The following is a 16,676-nucleotide window of genomic DNA, read 5'->3' as shown; positions in this document are numbered from 1 at the left end:
TCTCAAGTTTTTCGTTGGACGTAAAAGTAGACATGTCAGTAGCCCTTTTTATTTTGGTTTGTACATCTTAAGACTAATTTCTTCATCATCATTGTTATCTTTCTTGATTGGTATCTTATCACTTCTCTAGTATTTTTTCATCCTTAATGAACTTTTGTTATCCTGCTAAAACTTTTTTAGAAAACTCTTTGTGTCATGGAGTGACCTGTTACACGTTTAGAGCGGCATAGATTATGAACTGGGTTCCTATATGTGTGGAAGGTATTTTAAGTCGGCCACATGCAACGTATAACCGTGATTATTTTTGGAATTTAAAGAAATGTGTAGATATATCGAAAGATTCACATTTTCATCTTGATGTATGACAATTATACTCTCAAATAACATGTATTTTTTACATTCTGTTATTGTCGTTTTTTTAGTTAGCAAATTTTTCACGATTTCACAACCAGGTATCATAAATGATTCTCCTTACTGTCTGCCGTATAATTCTTCTGATGTTAGTTCAGAGAATTTGGTAATGGATCCACTACTAAATCCCTTTTTAATATTTTTCTTTATCCTCATCACTTGTCTGCTTGATGTTGCGTTGATATGGTAAGGAGGACTTTTGTCCTGGTCATTTATGGTCATACACTATTTCAGAACGAAATAGGGATTAATCCTGTCCTATTTTAGACTTGAGAAAGAGCTCTTTTAGCATCGTGCCTTCAAAAGAATTTATTGTTAAGAATGATGTTAAAATATAGAGATTTTCAAGCATACCGATGTTTTTCCCACCGCGTTACAGGAATTTACCATCAGTACCACAAAGGCCCCAAGAATATGCTCCAAAAGCCACATTCCCGAACCCAAATCCCAAGCACAACAATTCATATCTTCATTCAGAGCCGGCAGTTAGAATCGATACGCTAATTTAGATCAAAACGGGTTTGCGAAAAGATTGGCGTATGAATCAGTTAAGTGAGCCGCTGTTTCAGTTTAGTACGGTCCAGCAAGCCAATTTTACCGCCTGGCTTAGCTGGGATAGATTATTTACATAGAAAAAATTGGAGCGGCTTTGATTTAGACGTTAAACCCATAATGTGTCCGAACTATAGTACAGTCTGATGTGTTATGATCACGTATTTTTCTGAAACTTCGCGAACCCATCAAACTGACGAGACGACTGAGTAAGCATGTCCTAGCCTGTCTATACGAGGTGAGGCCTGGGGCAGATTTTTGCTTTTATCAATGTAACCGAGGAGAGGTTGGAAAGGGTTACTGTTTCCGAACATTATGGCGACGATTGGTACTGTGATGTTATGGTCAGTAATCTCGATTGCAGCTTTACTTGCGATCCTCTTCTCAGCCTTTTCGATTTACTTGGCATACCTCCATTGGAAGTATAGTCATTTTCCTGGGCCAAAACGGGACAGCTTTTTCACTGGTAACTTGCCTTATATCAAGCGCGGGATAGCGAAAGGACAAATTTTTCCCGAAATGGTCATCGAACTCAACCGAATTCACGGTCCAGTAATTCTCTTATGGATTTTTCACAGGCCAATCACATTAGTGTCAGATCCTGAACTCATCCGGAAATGTTTAATTACACTTAATCTGCCGAAAAATCCTTTTGGATACATAAATGTCGGATACCCGTTTGGCTATCGTATGATGGGACGTGGATTATTAACTCAAGTGGACCATGATGCTTGGCAGAAGCGAAGAGCACTCTTAAATCCAGCATTTCATCGAAAATACTTGATGAATTTGATGACTTCGTTTAACGAAAGCTGTGACTTATTTCTGGAAAAGTTAGATAAAATGGCTGACGGAAAAACTATAGTGGACATGGCGGATGAGTTTGCAAGAGTTACTCTAGATGTCATTGGAAAGGTGGGTAATTACGAATAAATGTACTTGCTAAAGGAATTGGAACGGTTTCCATCGAAGCTCATTCTATTCTTGACCATAGCTTTATTCCCAAAGGCAGCTGTTGTTTCTGTTAAAGAACTGTAGGCAGAGTATGAAAATATGGGGTTTTAACCCTTTACACCTTAACAAAAGAATGCATATTCTCCATACTGTTCTCTGTACATTTACTAAGGTGCTGACAAGGAGAATTTGTTTATCAATCGAGAGTTTCTTTAGAAGGTGATCATTTCCTTTATTCTCATGACAATGTGTGATTCAGTGGTGATATTGTGAGGAGAAATTAGATGCTAATCACTCTTAGAGGTTAACCCTTTAACTCCCAAGATCAGATTGTTAATTCTCCCCTGTAACCACTTCATATTTCCTTGTAAATTAGTTATGAGAACTTGGAGCTAGATCAAGGTAGCAACTTCTACCTGATAAGTTTGAATATTCTCATTACCTGTTCACTGAAGAATGTATGGATATTGTAGGGAGAAGTTTTTTGTTGATCACTTGTGGGAGTTAAAGGGTTAAAGAGTTAAGGAAATCTTGCCAAGGAATTTGCACAGTACTCAGTCACTGCTGCTTTATTCCTGTTTCTCTGTAAAACGTAGAAGATTGAATTGATGAATCATTCAACTGATTCTTGTTTCAAAGGCAACTCCTCTCAAAGCTAACCGATGAGTTTTAAAAAGTACTGCAGGTGACTTAATCAGTCTGGTTGAACACAAGTGCATGAGGAAGCATAGATAGCAGGAACCTTTTTTTCTATTGTGGATGGAGTAGTCTACCACAAATTAAGATGACCACAGGTACCTAGTTATAAATCAGGAATTCATTCATCCCTTGAGGTTGCTCCAAATTCTTGAGCTTCATTAGGCATTTTTCTGAGCCAATACAATTTCCAAAAGATTGTGCTCATATTATATATAAGGCCTAACAAACATTTTCTCTAAAATCAAAATCAGGTTGCATTCAATGTGGATCTCGATGCAGTCCAAGATGCCAACAGTCCATTCCCATCATCTATTTCAAAATCTCTCAAAGGGATGCAAGATTGTTTTCGGATGCCGTTTTGGAGGATATCTGTAACAACATTTCCTTATCAAAGGAGTGTGATCAAAGCAGGCAAATTCATCCGTGATTTTGGAAAGAAGGTCATTCTTGAACGTCAAGAGGCTATTTCACGAGGAGAAGATACACCACCTGATATCCTTGCACATATCTTGAGTGTCAAAGCAAAAGAACCAAGTATTACAATTGAAGATATGGTCGATGAGTTTTTCACATTTTTTGTGGCAGGTGGGTGAATAGCTGCCTTAATTATCCACTGGTACACATTATAAGTTTGCATATTCCTTCAAATGTTTTTTTTTACATTTCATATGGTTGTAACTAAGAGAATTAGCAAGAGGTCTTTAAATTAATGACCATCTCCTAAAGTCCTAAGACCTAAACATTTGATTCAGTGGGGATACTGTCCAATGATTTAAATGCTACACATTCCTTGGGATTAAAGGGTATAACTAGAAAAATTATGTGGATCCAACGGGAATAAAGAGCGCATCTAAACATAACAAGTTAAATTCTGTACTTGAGTCAAGAAGTCCATTTGGTTGGAGCTTATCCCAGTTTCCCTTGAATGATGCAACTAGGAGCATGACTTCTCCCCCCTGGATGGGATGGTAATCCATGGCAAGGTTACTTCAGCATTTCATCAGGCTTCCCTAACAATTTGCCGTTACCCATTTATACTCCTGGGTGGAGAGAGGTATTGAAAGAGTGAAATATTTTGCCCAAGAACTCAACCTGACCCACAGTCCAGCGCACTAACCATCAGTCCACCACATTTTCCTTGCCTTAAAGATAATAAACTGTAATTAGAGAATATTAAGTTGAAGTGCAATGGCCTCATGGTTAGTGCATTTGACTCCGGATTGGGTGGTCCGGGTTCGAGCCCTGGCCGGGGTCATTGTGTTGTGTTCTTATGCAAAACACTTTACTCTCACAGTGCTTCTCTTCACCCAGGTGTACAAATGGGTACCAGCAAAATGTGCTGGGGGTAACCCTGTGATGGACTAGCATCCCATCCAGTAGTAGGGGGAGTAGCAATACTCCTAGCCACTTCATGCTAAGAAAACCGAAGTTAAGCACCAGCCTCATGGGCCACTTGGGTTCGTATCAAGGTTTTACTTTTTAGAGTTTATTAAGACATAAACAAAATTTGAAAATACAGAAATTCCTATTGGCTGTTTGTGTTTACTGGTAGCATCACATAAAACTTTCCACATTCTGGAATCACTTTTAGGAAAGCTCCCATGGCCACATAGCTCTGCAAGTAATAGAATAGATCCTCTTAGAAATGCATAGACCTACATTGATACTCAACTGCACAACAGTACAAATCATTCATGGACAGTGTGTATATATTTTTTTTAATAAGTGATAATGTCTCAATGATAGGTCAGGAAACTACATCCAACCAGCTGTCATTTACTCTCCATGAGCTACTGAGGCATCCTGATATTGAGGAGAGGTATGAAATAGTAAGTTACAACTGTAAGTTTTGCATCATCAGTGTGTGATCTGTTACATAGACTTTCTGACAGAGGTACTTTTGAGGTACGTGAGGTACAATTAACAAAAGATAAATAAGTTATATGTAGCAAACTGGCTGGTGTGGACCATAAACTAACCCTTAAAACCTGTTTTTAAGTATACTTACAATAAGTCACTTCTTTTATTATACACAGTGCAGGGTGCATTTCACTACTGTTACCATTCTAGAAAAGAGAGGCAAAAATTACAAAACCATTTGAAGTGGCATATTTAACAACTATTCATGGAAGTGGGATTGAATAGTTGTTTCAGTATTTACTTAAGCAGTGAGATAATATAGCACAAAAAGATGAGTTGAATTCATTTATTCCTGCAAAAATTACAATATTTTTTGGGCACAAATCTGGCATAGGTTGTGCAAAGGATTTTTGGAGGTAGAGTAGACAATCAACACAATACACTGTTTTAGTATATTCTAGTAGCAAAGATTTAAAACACATTACTGAATATTTAGTGATTGTTCCCCTTAAAATAAAGCATATAGTCAATTTTATTTTTATCATTTGCAGAGTAAATCAAGAGATTAGAGCTGTCCTTGGTTCACGTCAGTTTGTTGAATATAAAGATCTTGGAAACCTCCAGTTCTTAAGTCAGACACTCAAAGAAGGATTACGACTCCATCCCCCTGCTGGGGGAACAAATCGAACAACCGCAAAAGATGAAGACATTGGTGGCTACATCTTCCCTGCTGGCACAACAATAAACATGAGTAATTTTGTAATGCACCACCACCCAGACTCATGGAAAGACCCATATAAATTTAATCCTGACAGATTTTCACCCGAGACCAAAGATGCAATTCCACAGTCTGTGTACTTCCCTTTCTCATTTGGCCCACGCACTTGTATTGGACAAACCTTTGCACAGTTTGAGGCCCGAGTGCTTATGGCGAGACTTCTACAGCAGTTTGAGTTGAGTCTCTGTCCTGGACAAGATGAGATAAAATATGAGGAGAATTTGACACTGAGGCCCAAAGGGGGTTTGCTTTGTACACTCAAACGGAGAAACGAAAACTAAACTAAAAGGGAGCTAAAGAAATCCCAAGTGTTTTTACATAAAGGAGCAACATGAACATATGATAAAACAGAGATAGAAAAAATTTTTTAAACCTGGGAAGTGGGGTGGGGTAGGTAAGGACATAGAAATCAGGGTCATTATTAACCCTTTAATTCCCATGAGTGACCAAAACAGAATTTCTCCTGACAATATCAATACAATATCATGCAGACAAGTGATGAGAATAAAGAAAAATATTAATTAGGGGATTATTAGTTGATCCAATACCAAATTCTCTAAGTTAACATCACAAGAACTATTTGGCAGACAGTAAGGAAAATTACTTATGAGATCTTGGGAGTTAAAGGGTTGTGGTGGGGTTGAATGTGTACTGCTTCATTTACAAAGTCAAATTAACTTTTATTATATTTCTCCAAGTGTTTTCTCCAGCATTTTCTACTTTCAATGAAGAGAAAGTTATTTTGTTGATGTTTCTTTTTTCTACTGTTTACTTAATTAAGTAGTGTTTTTATTCTACAGGTTTTTCTTTTTTATTTTTTTTACTCAGCTATGATAGTCTATCAGCCATAATGGTGTTCTGCCTTCAAGAATTAATGCTTAATGAAAACAATGAAAAACTCCCTAGTTTTGGCCCCCTAGTTTTGGCTCCCTAGTTTTGCACACAAGTTTTACTCTCTCAAATGATCTGCCTAGAAGAAAGAATTATTATTAGTTCTCTAGCCTTATCACAATTATTGTATCTTTAAAGAAGTTTGCTTGACCATAACTGTTCACTCCAATAAAATTATTTTTCAAACCTTCCCTAGTCCTGTGCTGTCAACACTCACCCACCCTCTACCCCAGGGGACTTTGATTTGATTGTAGCAGGAGGCAATTCTGAGTAATAATCATGCACCACAGCTGGTCGTGAAAATCAGCTAAAAAAAAAGCCTTCTGAACAGGATGTTAGCCCGTCACGGTTAACCCTTAATTGATATGGAACTTCTCCTATAATATTCATACAGTATCCAGCAAACAGGTAATGAGATTGCACAAACATAAAAGAATCTTTGTAATTATTGTTTAAAGGAAATGGTATTCCCCCTTTGCTACCCTCCTTATGGTCAGAGAAAAAAACTATTACTATGCAATGGTCTCAAAAGTTTCTAGAATCGCGAGGATGCTACAAGGGCAGGTCTATGGGAGGGGTGGAGCCGTGTTGCTGGTAAGATGCGCAGCTACTCGAACGTTTTCTCTCTTGGATTTTTTTTTTGACTACAAATCTAGGAGCACGCCATAAATATTCTTGTGTATCATAGAAGCCATTACAACCATCATAAAATGATTGACTGCTTCCAGAACCGCAGTCGTATCATCTGCAGTACTCAATCCGCTAACATTCGCCACAGATATTGTTTCCTTCCTTGAATCAAACTTCCCCGCAGAACCGAATTGAAGGGAAGTACTAACGGCGACAACCACGGGCCTAAAAAAACAAGATAACCAAACGTAATCCGCATAGGATGAATCATGCGGAGAACAATGTATCCGGCCGTGAACTTTTGGCCACGAGCTCATCGCATTCCTACGGATTAAAATCCTAAAATAAATGACAACACAGCTTCATGATGTACAACAAACAGAAAATAAATCCACACGCATCCTGGTTGCGTATTCAACTCCAAATTCTTTATCTGTTCGTATTGCACGTTGTCGATCCTTCTGAAGTCAAAGGGAGCTTTTCTGTTTCTATAAACCCCTATTTAATCTCACATTTTCTACAAGCTGACCTGAAATTTCCCAGAATTATTCGAAGCGTAAGATTTCGACAAACAATTTTTATCTCTCTTGAGAGAATCCCTTCTTTGACGTCAAAGGATGTTTGGACAGGAGGTTGCCACGGTCTACAAAAACAAAACATTCAGGCTTCACAAGAGGTCTGAAGCTTATTCTCGCTTTCGAAATCACGCTCAGTTACGTATATCTATTTTAATATAATCGAAGAGTTAGCTGTGGCGCATAATTTGCGTAAAGAAACATGCCATCGACGACGGCGGTTACCCTGAACTCTTTCATACGAATCGTTGTTTTAATGTTTTGCCTAGCTAGTCACCACTTTGTTCCGATACAAAGTACATTACGTGCGGATGGCGTTGAAAAGTATATTATTACCAGGAGCGAGAGGACTGACAACGACGTATTCAAGATTATTTACAAAACTGGCTTCAAGTGCCCACAAGACGTTTGTAAAAACTCCTCTGCTTGGGTGAACAACACCGCACAGTGCACCTGTTCATGTAAGGCCGACACTGCTACCTTCCTCCCACTAATAGGAAGTTGTGGTGATACAGCAAGTATAAAAACATCTCTGTTTGGAAGTAAGTAAAAATGATTTGAAGAAATGAATGAAGAAAGCGAGTGTTCAAGTGTTCAAAGGGCAGATAGCGCTATCCAATGGATACGTGTAACAAAACATACTGCGCTAAACACTGGAAGGCAGATTTATTCAGTGAATACCGTTTTTTCCTTCGAACAACCGGGGCTAGAAGAATAAACTAGTGATAATCATAGATTATTGAAGTGCGTTCAATTAATTCTTATATTCGTCATTAAGAGTGTTTCTGCAACGTGAATGTTCGTTTCCAGGCCGTGATCTTGGAGGAGCAATTAAGCAATATAAAGGAAAAAACAGTGGCATCTCTTTACTTCAGTTATGAAAGCGACAGTCGCCCCACCATCCACCCCAACGTGACTATTTGCATTCTGAAAAAAAAAAATTCTACCAGTGTCACTCCCCACGGGGAGGATTTGTCTTTCCGTTAGTTTTGCCGATGGGTTAAATTTACCGCTCGTATGATGAACGGAAATTTTGAAAAATTCCAAGTGTATTTTATAGCTGTTTCCGCCATTGTCCCAAAGTGACCATATATGGTCATTTTTATTGATTTAACAAAGCTTATTGTAATCAAAGTTGATCTGCGCTTTTCTTGATACGCTAACAATTGAAATGCGGAGGCATTGTTAAATCGGTAACTTTTAAACTTTCACCGGCCACATCATTGCATCAGTTTGGCTGAATTTTAGCATGAGGTCTTGTTCTAGGGTCCAAATCACGAAATGGATATAAAAAAGTCCCAGTTATTTTTACTTGGCAAAAAAAAGAAACGGGAAAGTGCACTTGATTGCGCCCAATATGGCGCATCGAGGGTGATCTTTTGAATTTAGTCAAGTCCTATCGTAAAGATTTCTCAAAATCTCGTAATATCAATAAAATAATCTTCTCTTCTTCTTCTTCTTAACATTTATTTAAAAAAACATAGGCCAAATATCTGGTTTAACAACATATGATCCTAACGTTCTAAGGTCGCTTCAGGCCGCCTTGAAGAGTGGAAAATTTTACCCCAACCTAGTAACCTAATGTCTCCTGTGTTGCCTCGATTCAGAACTTACCATTTTACTGAGAACAACGTTTGTTCATAGATGAACAGATTTCATAAGTGAAAAAATGGGGGAAATGAAATGGTCAAGGGAAAAAAAATTATCAACCTCGTACCTGTGGCCTAACCCTAACCCTAGCACTCGTTTTTTGAAATAGTACTTCTCTTGGGTGTCACCGTCACGACTGCGTGGGAGGCCAACTTAAAGATTCTCTCTGCCAACATGCTTACCTTATTAATTAAAGATTACTGAAATTGCAAAGTCTTGATCATACTGAATTAATTTAAACCTCTGGTTACTTTGTAGATTGCTTAGAAGCGCTTGGTTTGGAAAGTAGGAAAATCAGTAATTCCCAACTACGTGGGTCAGATAGTTTTGCAGGTTTTGTTCCTTCGGAGGGAAGACTGAATAATGATAAGGCCTGGTGCTCCAGAAGGAGTCAGCAATTTTTTGAGATCGACTTATTGGAGGTCAGGCATGTCTCAGCCCTTGCAACTCAAGGATACCGAGGAGTGTCTAGTAACTATGTCAAAACATATGAGATGGCGTACAGTTATGATGGTGTAACATGGTCTGACTACCAAGATGAAAATGGTCGCAAAAAGGTAATACATATTTAACATGTGAATATCCATTCTTGCATAAGCAGTACATGACGAGATGATCATTAATGCCTTTGCCTCGTAAAGGGTGTCTAAAAACGTCATCCTGTTTTAAGGGCTTACAAAATATTTCATTTACTTTAGACAACCTTCAAAATTGACAAACACAATTTGCCATGAATATGAAAGTGATCCTCGCAGTAATGATTGCTATGATGGATTTCCTTGTATATTAATTTGAAATTTTCGAAAATTATAATTATTATTATCTTCTCCTCTTTGGTTTTTGTCGTTTCGATATATTGCAAATTTCCTGTACTGCGGGGACTGCTGTTGATAACTATTTTCTTGAAAGTTATAACGACAATATTAAAACTGGATTATACTTTCACATCCGCGTGATATCGTTATCCAATAGAAAAAAAGAGAAACAGACAAGTCAATGCAAGGCTCAAATTATTAGTTTCAATGTTCTCCACGGGACGGAAGTTGACTCTTTGTTCACAAACATTAACTGAACTGTCTTTCTTATTACTTTTCACTTAAAGATGATATCGTGAGGATATCAAAACATTTAGGCTCTTAAATGTTCAAACAAATGTTCACTTTCAGACATTTACTGGAAATAGTGACACAGACACTGTAAAATACACCTACTTCAGGGGGACATTTGAAACAAGATTCCTCAGAATATATCCTAAAGACTATAACACACCAGGGCATAGGTGTCTCAGATTTGAAGTATACGGGTGCAGTGACAATACTGGTGAGTAATTTCATTGGATGCTTGCTTTAACTATTAATGAACCATACATGGAAAATTAGTGAATGTAGGTAAGAGGTTTAAATTGCTCTATGTTTCCATAAGCAGACGCTGAATCCAGCAGGGCTACGTCAATCCAATGATCTATTTATCGCAAGACTATTCGAGCCAAAAAAAAAAGTAATACATACTTCTATTGAGAAACTGGACGGACGATCAATATATATGGAGTGCGAGCTAAAAAACTGGAATTAAAGCTCTGTATACTCACTTCTTTACTTACTTAATTACTTACTACCCATCATGCCTGTGTGGCACATAGGGCAGCAACGAAATCCTTCCAACCCTGTCTATCTTTAGCCAGTTTTTTAATGGTGCTCCAGCTGTAATTGAGCCCCCTTAGTCTCTTCTCTACTGTCCTGCGCCAAGTTGTTTTTCGGGCGCCCTTTGCTTCGTTTGCCTTCAGGTGTCCAGTGCATTGCAATTCTGGCTATGTTGTTACTGGCCTTCCGCATCACATGACCGATCCACCTCCATCTTCTCCTGTTGACAAGTGTACGAATATCCTCTTGCTTGGTTTGCCTCTGTAGCTGGTCGTTTGATACTTTCTGAGGCCAGAAAATTCTCAGAATCTTCCTGAGGTTAGCTGTGTGGAAGGATGTTAGTTTTGAGAGGTCCTGTTCTGTCATTCGCCAGCATTCCGAGCCGTAAAGGAGAGTTGACAATACGCAGCTCTGATAGATTCTAAGCTTCGTCTTTGTGCATAAAGACTCACTTCTTTGACGATATTCAATTATATTGTTATACAACAATATAGAACAAACAGGTTACGGAAGAACAGAAAACCGGCCAATGAATTACAATGGAAGTAGTTTTCTTGATTACTCATTTCCAGAAGTGGACAGCTCAATTCGACACTGCCCCCTCAGAACCTAACACAAACTCTAATGGTGATTTTGAAGTAAGAGCTACTTTTTCCGCAAAGTGATTGATCAAATTATTTTGGGTTGCATTTTTGGCAGTTTGCTCCCGTTTCTTCGAGTGGCCCTTTTTCCTGAAATCTCTTGACCTGTCAAATGAAGGAGGGGTGGAAATTGGGTCAGATGTCAACTATCAAGCCTGTCAAGTTGTTCCCGGGAGAACAGCATATCTTGATTATCAACTGGAAAACAAGTGGGCGCGGGTATATCCAGAAATCTTTAAAGTGGAAAGAGTGCAAGGAAAACTTATTTTCAAGGTTAAAACTTATTTTCAAGGTTTTTTATCCATGTTTTTTAGAGAGATAAAAGCATGCAGGTCAGGAGCTCAGAAATATTTATTTATTACCAGCAGCCTCCAATCCAACCTGACCCTAACCTGATAGCTCTTAGCCCACTTCTCATATTCACATGTAAAAAACTGCTGAAGGGTTCAAATTTACCCTATGGGCCAGTACGTCAATTTTGAAACTGAGTTAATGTGCATGAGGTCTCCCGAGAATATATTATAATCTCTTGGAAGTCTTTAAAGAATTGGAATATGTCTGCGATCTTTGCGAAGCTAAAAATGGTTCTTAATTGCTGGATTGGATTTTTTTTCTAAGAAAAGCATTGGAACAATGTTTTCTTGGATCAACTGGTGAATATTCAATTTTTGGCATAACCTTCGACTTCTGGTGTTATTCTCACAGCTTGTGTTAATCAATTTGTTTCTTGCTCATTTTTCTTTAAATCCTGAAGTGGGTGAATAATGGTACTGACAAGAACCTGCCAGGAAGAATTGTTCGGGTAGTGATCAATTGTAGTTATTCAGCATCTGCATCTCGACCACCCAAGACTGCTTGCCTGATTTTCAAGTCCTCAGGGCAGATCACTTGTGAGTTATAGTTTCCTTTAAATTTAAATAATTTTTAGCCTCAGTAACCTTACAAAAGTATAAACAGTGCTTTTTAGAGTTACAACCAGCCAGCCTTTTTACCAACTAACAACTTGTTTCTGAAACATTATTGGTCAACTTCGATAATACAAAGCGGTAAAATTCCTGTTGTGATATGGAATAGTTTCAAAACTTAACTTTTTTTTTTGTATATGCCTCAAAAGATTGATTAAAACCGAAAAAATTAAAAAAAAAAAAGCAAGAAACGCTGACAGAATAGACGCCTGTGTCCGTTAGGCATTCACTTGTTTCCTGCTGGCTATTATTTGGTGGCTGGTGCACGTAGTAAAACCAGGTGACATGGTTACTAAGTGCATCTTCAAAGTTCTCAGTGTTTTGGAGTGGTGATTGTTTCAAGGGGTGATAATCTTAGACTTCCAACGAATAGTTGTGCAGGGGATTGAACAATACAAAGGTTTAGCTATTTTGTGGTAGTAGTCTCGAATACAAAAACCTCAGCAGGTAGTCAAACAACACTTTTCCAAGGGAGGATAGATTAGATTCAAGGGACAGGGGTATCTCACTCGTAAAGGGAAGTGGCGATGTTAGCTTAGAGAAATGGGGGTAATCTCCTCTGTGTAGGCCAGTCAATTCAAAGTACGAATCAATTGAGCAGGTATGCAAAAAATGGTATGAAAACTTCGATATTTGTGAGCCATCATTGGCAAATGTGTACTGCATACTGGTTTTTCAGACGTTACTGATGGTTTGAATCACAAGTCACTGACGAAGCCAGGTTATGTGGCAAAGACAACACCACATATTTCTCCAATCACCAAGGTGTGTGCCAAATAGCCTCTCATTGTCAATAGACAGTGATGATGGCAGGTTTAAACTTGTTACTTTTTTAGAAGAGGTTAATTATTTTTGTAGGTTAAAGTTATAGGTAAGATAAAGTTATTTAAAAGATTGAGTTGATTCCTAGTTGTCGTCGTTTTTAGGATTTTTGGTTAATCTTGAGAAAGGTAAAATACCTGTAAATTTTTGAATCTAGAAATCTCAGATGTGCCGATTGCATTTATCTAGGGCAATCTCTATACCGAAGCATGAAACAATAGATATTATCGATTTTCCGCCTTACTGCGTGACCGATATTGAGGGAAGTAACGCGACTTCGCGCTATTTTTCAAAGGAAGGACTTTGAATGTTTTATAATCGCCTAAATTCCGTCGTGAAAACAAAAGACTTAATGGCTTGGTCTGTTTTAGGGTAGTCCATTGGACTGGGGGTCAGTGTTTTCTCCATCGCCATTTGTAAGTGCTCCCCTTAGCTTCGAAATTCATATTTGGAGCGTCTTTCTCGCGAAGTTTTGTCTGTATTTCAAAAGCAGCTGTGCTTATAACTGTTGGTTATAATAAAAATGAATATCATATTGATGAGGCTTGAACTCATTGATTATCATTATAATTTCTTGCAGACAACTTCAGTGACAGAATATATCAACGACACAGGCAAAAATTACGCAGGAAAAAATGGAAATTACAGTGGATCTGTTGTCGTGATTGGCATTGCAGTGGGATGTGCACTTGCGTTTGGAATCTTAATCATCGTCCTTGTTGTATTTTGCAAGCGAAGGAAATTGTAAGTTCAATATATTTTTTTTAAGTCTTGACTCATTTTCTCTTTGAATACATGTGTGTCGCCAGTTTCAAATTCAGTTCTAATATAATTTGCTTTTCACTCACTCGCAGCTTGTAAAGTACCATTACAAAAAACAGAAATAAAAACTTTGGTCTTACAAGTAAACTGTGTTTTCTGAGTATAATCTGTTCAGCAAATCAGTAGATTCCATGTTGTCGTTCATCAGATTAGTTAGATCACAGATGACGTCAAGATATGGTCAGAACGAAAAATGTGTGTATAATTCATCTTATATCATAGAAACTAAATTTCCTCACACAGGGAAAACAACCAGCAAGAAACAAAGTCAGCAGGTAAATTTTGTTTTCATCAGCAATTGATTGCAAAAGTTAACTACGAATGAGCCTCAAACTGCAAGATACACACGTAAAAGACTTATGGGATTGGAAAGGTACATTATCGAGCCATTAAGCATTGCAATCAATGCCTATGTTTAAGAGCCGAACTTGCAGATAAAATCCACAAGAAGCATATAGGGATGCATGGATGTTGAGAGAATATCATATTGAATACTTGGACAGAAAAGTGTTGATTGAATGTTATAACAAGATTTGATGGACAGGCATGGCAAAGCAAATATGGAGTTTTAAAAGGTAAAAATTGAATTGTTACAACAAAGGCAAGGCTTAGCAAAAGTGCCTCAGGTTCTAAGGATTGATTGGAGAGTTTAAGATATGTGAGTGTGTGGCATCAATATGGATTTCAAATGCACTACTAAAAAGGTTGCTATTGCTGTTTTTACACTCAGGTCGGCCAAAGATTGCACCTTGTTACTACTGTTATTAACTATAAAAAGGATCATGTTAAAGATGATCGGTACCTTAGTTTCACAATAGTAAGACCCTAGAACCCAAAATGAGTGTCCTCTAAAACTATCATAAGATTGAAATAGATTTTGATGAATGAAATAGCTGTTTTAATTGATTTTTTAAAATTAATTTTTATCCTAGTTAGGAACCCAGTGGTTGAGAATCAAAAGGACAGAGAAATGGAAGATGTCTCAACCTCCAGTGAACAAGCCGGTCAATCAACGTACCAAAGTCTTGTTACCAATAGTGGTAAGTTAGTAAGGAGTAACTGTTACTCATTGTTTTTGGGTGGTGTTCACTCACACACATTTAGTAATCACAACGAGATTACAGAACACCTGTTATTTGGGAAGGGATCGCTCTTTGAGTGACTTTTAACTGGAAACCGAAAACTACCATTTATACTTGCCTTAAGACAATTTATACACCAAACTTTACTCTCAACCTCAAGATGGTAAACAGATGTACTGTGCGTCTTCCTTTTATGGTGAAATGCTTGGTGGTTTTAACAAATTTTTGTCGTCTGTGATCTACTACTGAACAGAAGCACGATATGAAATCTACCTTTTAACATATATAATTAAATATTTCTGGAAGAAACATGAAATATATACGGAGAATTTTCGAACTTCAACTCCTCCAGAAACGTTGTGAGCAATTAAAAGAGGCAAAACTTAATGTCTTAATGCAGAATGCCTTGAATAATGGCAGAAAAAAAGGACATTCTGTATGGCTTCAGTATACCAGATTAGTACCAACTTTAAAACTTACCAAGAGACAGTCATTGAATTGCCATGATCATTTTTCTAGGAAAACTTTTACATTTAGTTATTTTTTCCACATCCACTTCAGGACAAAGTAGTGGTGGAGCTGTGCACAGTCCCCCTGGAGATTACTATGGTTACTGTTCTCTGTACCAAAGTATGGACAAGTACACACCAGTTGCAGCTCCGGTTTACCAAAATGGGCAGACATCATTTACAGAACCAGATTATCAAAATGTACAGACCCGGGAGGGTGGCATACCATATGCTTCAGTGCACAGCCTTGGGTCTCAAACAGAATCTGCGTATGAGCCCCTAAGGGGGTCTGATATGCAAAATGTGTACGAGTCCCTTAACGAAGAAGGCAACTGAATTGTACTGACAGCATGAGCCTTACATGAAGACATAAAAGCTATCGTCGGTCTAAGGTTAATATAAATCAAGTGCTATTTGGAGTCTAGAAATTAACAATGAAAAAGCCAACACTGACTTCCTGTTCCGCTTTTCAGGAGTTTTGATGAGAAAAATTATTAGTATAAAATTGTTGTAAAATTATCATTTCATGATGTTGAGAATTTTTTATACGAAAGTGGTCTGAAACATGCAGTGTCGAGGTTAGCAGGGAATTTTCCTTTCATTTAGAAGTCAAGACATGTTTTTTGTGCCGCTCGTTAACTTAAAACGCGCACTCCGTCAGCAAAAAGCATTTCTTCTGGGTTTAGTTCCCTAGGTTTGCTGACCCTCGAAAAAATTGAGCAAACTATTTGCACTGAGTATATTTGATCAATAATCTTGTTTTAAATTAAGTTGCTCTATTGGCGAAGGTTGAAAACATCAGCAAGCTACATATTTGTATTGTTTCGACTGTAATGTAGTATATCCGTTTCTTTACTTTTAGAAATTTCCTTGATTCATATCTTGTGCTTAAACAGTATTTTCCTGGTACAATTACGTAGTTTTTTGTCACTGTTAATAAGTCTTTGCCTCATTAAATAATATTTTCCAGTAAACAACCTAAACTTCACGAAATGATACAAGATATAAAAGATAAAAAGCAAAACTTTTCCTTGTGGAATAATTAAGAAAATTAAACTTAAACTATTTTATTTTTACGTATTATGCGTATTTTGTGGCTTTATCATCGTCATTGTTACTACTATTACTGTTACCATCATTTTTACTATTACTTTTGATATTAATATTATTTATTACCGTTAAGATGATTGGTTGA

At 37.6% G+C, this 16,676-nt stretch overlaps 2 protein-coding genes across 4 annotated transcripts; both read left to right on the top strand.

The window, feature by feature from the left end:
- Positions 1-538: 538 nt before the first annotated feature.
- Positions 539-6,335, top strand: LOC131779592 (cholesterol 24-hydroxylase). Its single transcript, XM_059096158.2, has 4 exons — positions 539-1,878; positions 2,868-3,201; positions 4,363-4,435; positions 5,028-6,335. The coding sequence occupies exons 1-4, from the start codon at positions 1,279-1,281 to the stop codon at positions 5,533-5,535; spliced, it is 1,515 nt and encodes a 504-aa protein (XP_058952141.2). The 5' UTR covers positions 539-1,278; the 3' UTR covers positions 5,536-6,335.
- A 1,130-nt stretch (positions 6,336-7,465) lies between these two features.
- LOC131779598 (uncharacterized) lies at positions 7,466-16,557 on the top strand. Of its 3 annotated transcripts, none has more exons than XR_010716248.1 (10): positions 7,466-7,892; positions 9,259-9,557; positions 10,167-10,320; positions 11,340-11,554; positions 12,036-12,171; positions 12,926-13,011; positions 13,649-13,812; positions 14,134-14,465; positions 14,823-14,930; positions 15,492-15,514. XR_010716248.1 is itself a non-coding variant. In XM_066161668.1 (10 exons), the coding sequence occupies exons 1-10, from the start codon at positions 7,553-7,555 to the stop codon at positions 15,815-15,817; spliced, it is 1,818 nt and encodes a 605-aa protein (XP_066017765.1). In that variant the 5' UTR covers positions 7,466-7,552; the 3' UTR covers positions 15,818-16,557. The 3 variants fall into 3 exon arrangements, 2 of the variants coding, with proteins under 2 accessions (XP_066017765.1, XP_066017764.1); XM_066161668.1 differs by lacking the exon at positions 15,492-15,514 and adding an exon at positions 15,534-16,557 and having other exon boundaries at positions 14,134-14,165; XM_066161667.1 differs by having other exon boundaries at positions 14,134-14,165; positions 15,492-16,557.
- Positions 16,558-16,676: the final 119 nt, after the last annotated feature.

Source organism: Pocillopora verrucosa, chromosome 14 (genome assembly GCF_036669915.1).
Source record: "Pocillopora verrucosa isolate sample1 chromosome 14, ASM3666991v2, whole genome shotgun sequence".
In the NCBI taxonomy this organism is placed as follows: domain Eukaryota; kingdom Metazoa; phylum Cnidaria; class Anthozoa; order Scleractinia; family Pocilloporidae; genus Pocillopora; species Pocillopora verrucosa.
Note: the sequence above shows the minus strand (reverse complement) of the source record. Positions and strands in the feature narration are given on the sequence as shown.

Excerpts from the sequence above, each read along its gene's own strand:
- LOC131779592 (XM_059096158.2), top strand. The coding sequence starts at position 1,279 with ATGGCGACGATTGGTACTGTGATGTTATGGTCAGTAATCTCGATTGCA. Across the intron at positions 1,879-2,867 it reads CTCTAGATGTCATTGGAAAG|GTTGCATTCAATGTGGATCT; the intron begins GTGGGTAATTAC and ends AATCAAAATCAG. Across the intron at positions 4,436-5,027 it reads CATCCTGATATTGAGGAGAG|AGTAAATCAAGAGATTAGAG; the intron begins GTATGAAATAGT and ends TATCATTTGCAG.
- LOC131779598 (XM_066161667.1), top strand. The coding sequence starts at position 7,553 with ATGCCATCGACGACGGCGGTTACCCTGAACTCTTTCATACGAATCGTT. Across the intron at positions 9,558-10,166 it reads ATGAAAATGGTCGCAAAAAG|ACATTTACTGGAAATAGTGA; the intron begins GTAATACATATT and ends GTTCACTTTCAG. Across the intron at positions 10,321-11,339 it reads CGGGTGCAGTGACAATACTG|TTTGCTCCCGTTTCTTCGAG; the intron begins GTGAGTAATTTC and ends CATTTTTGGCAG.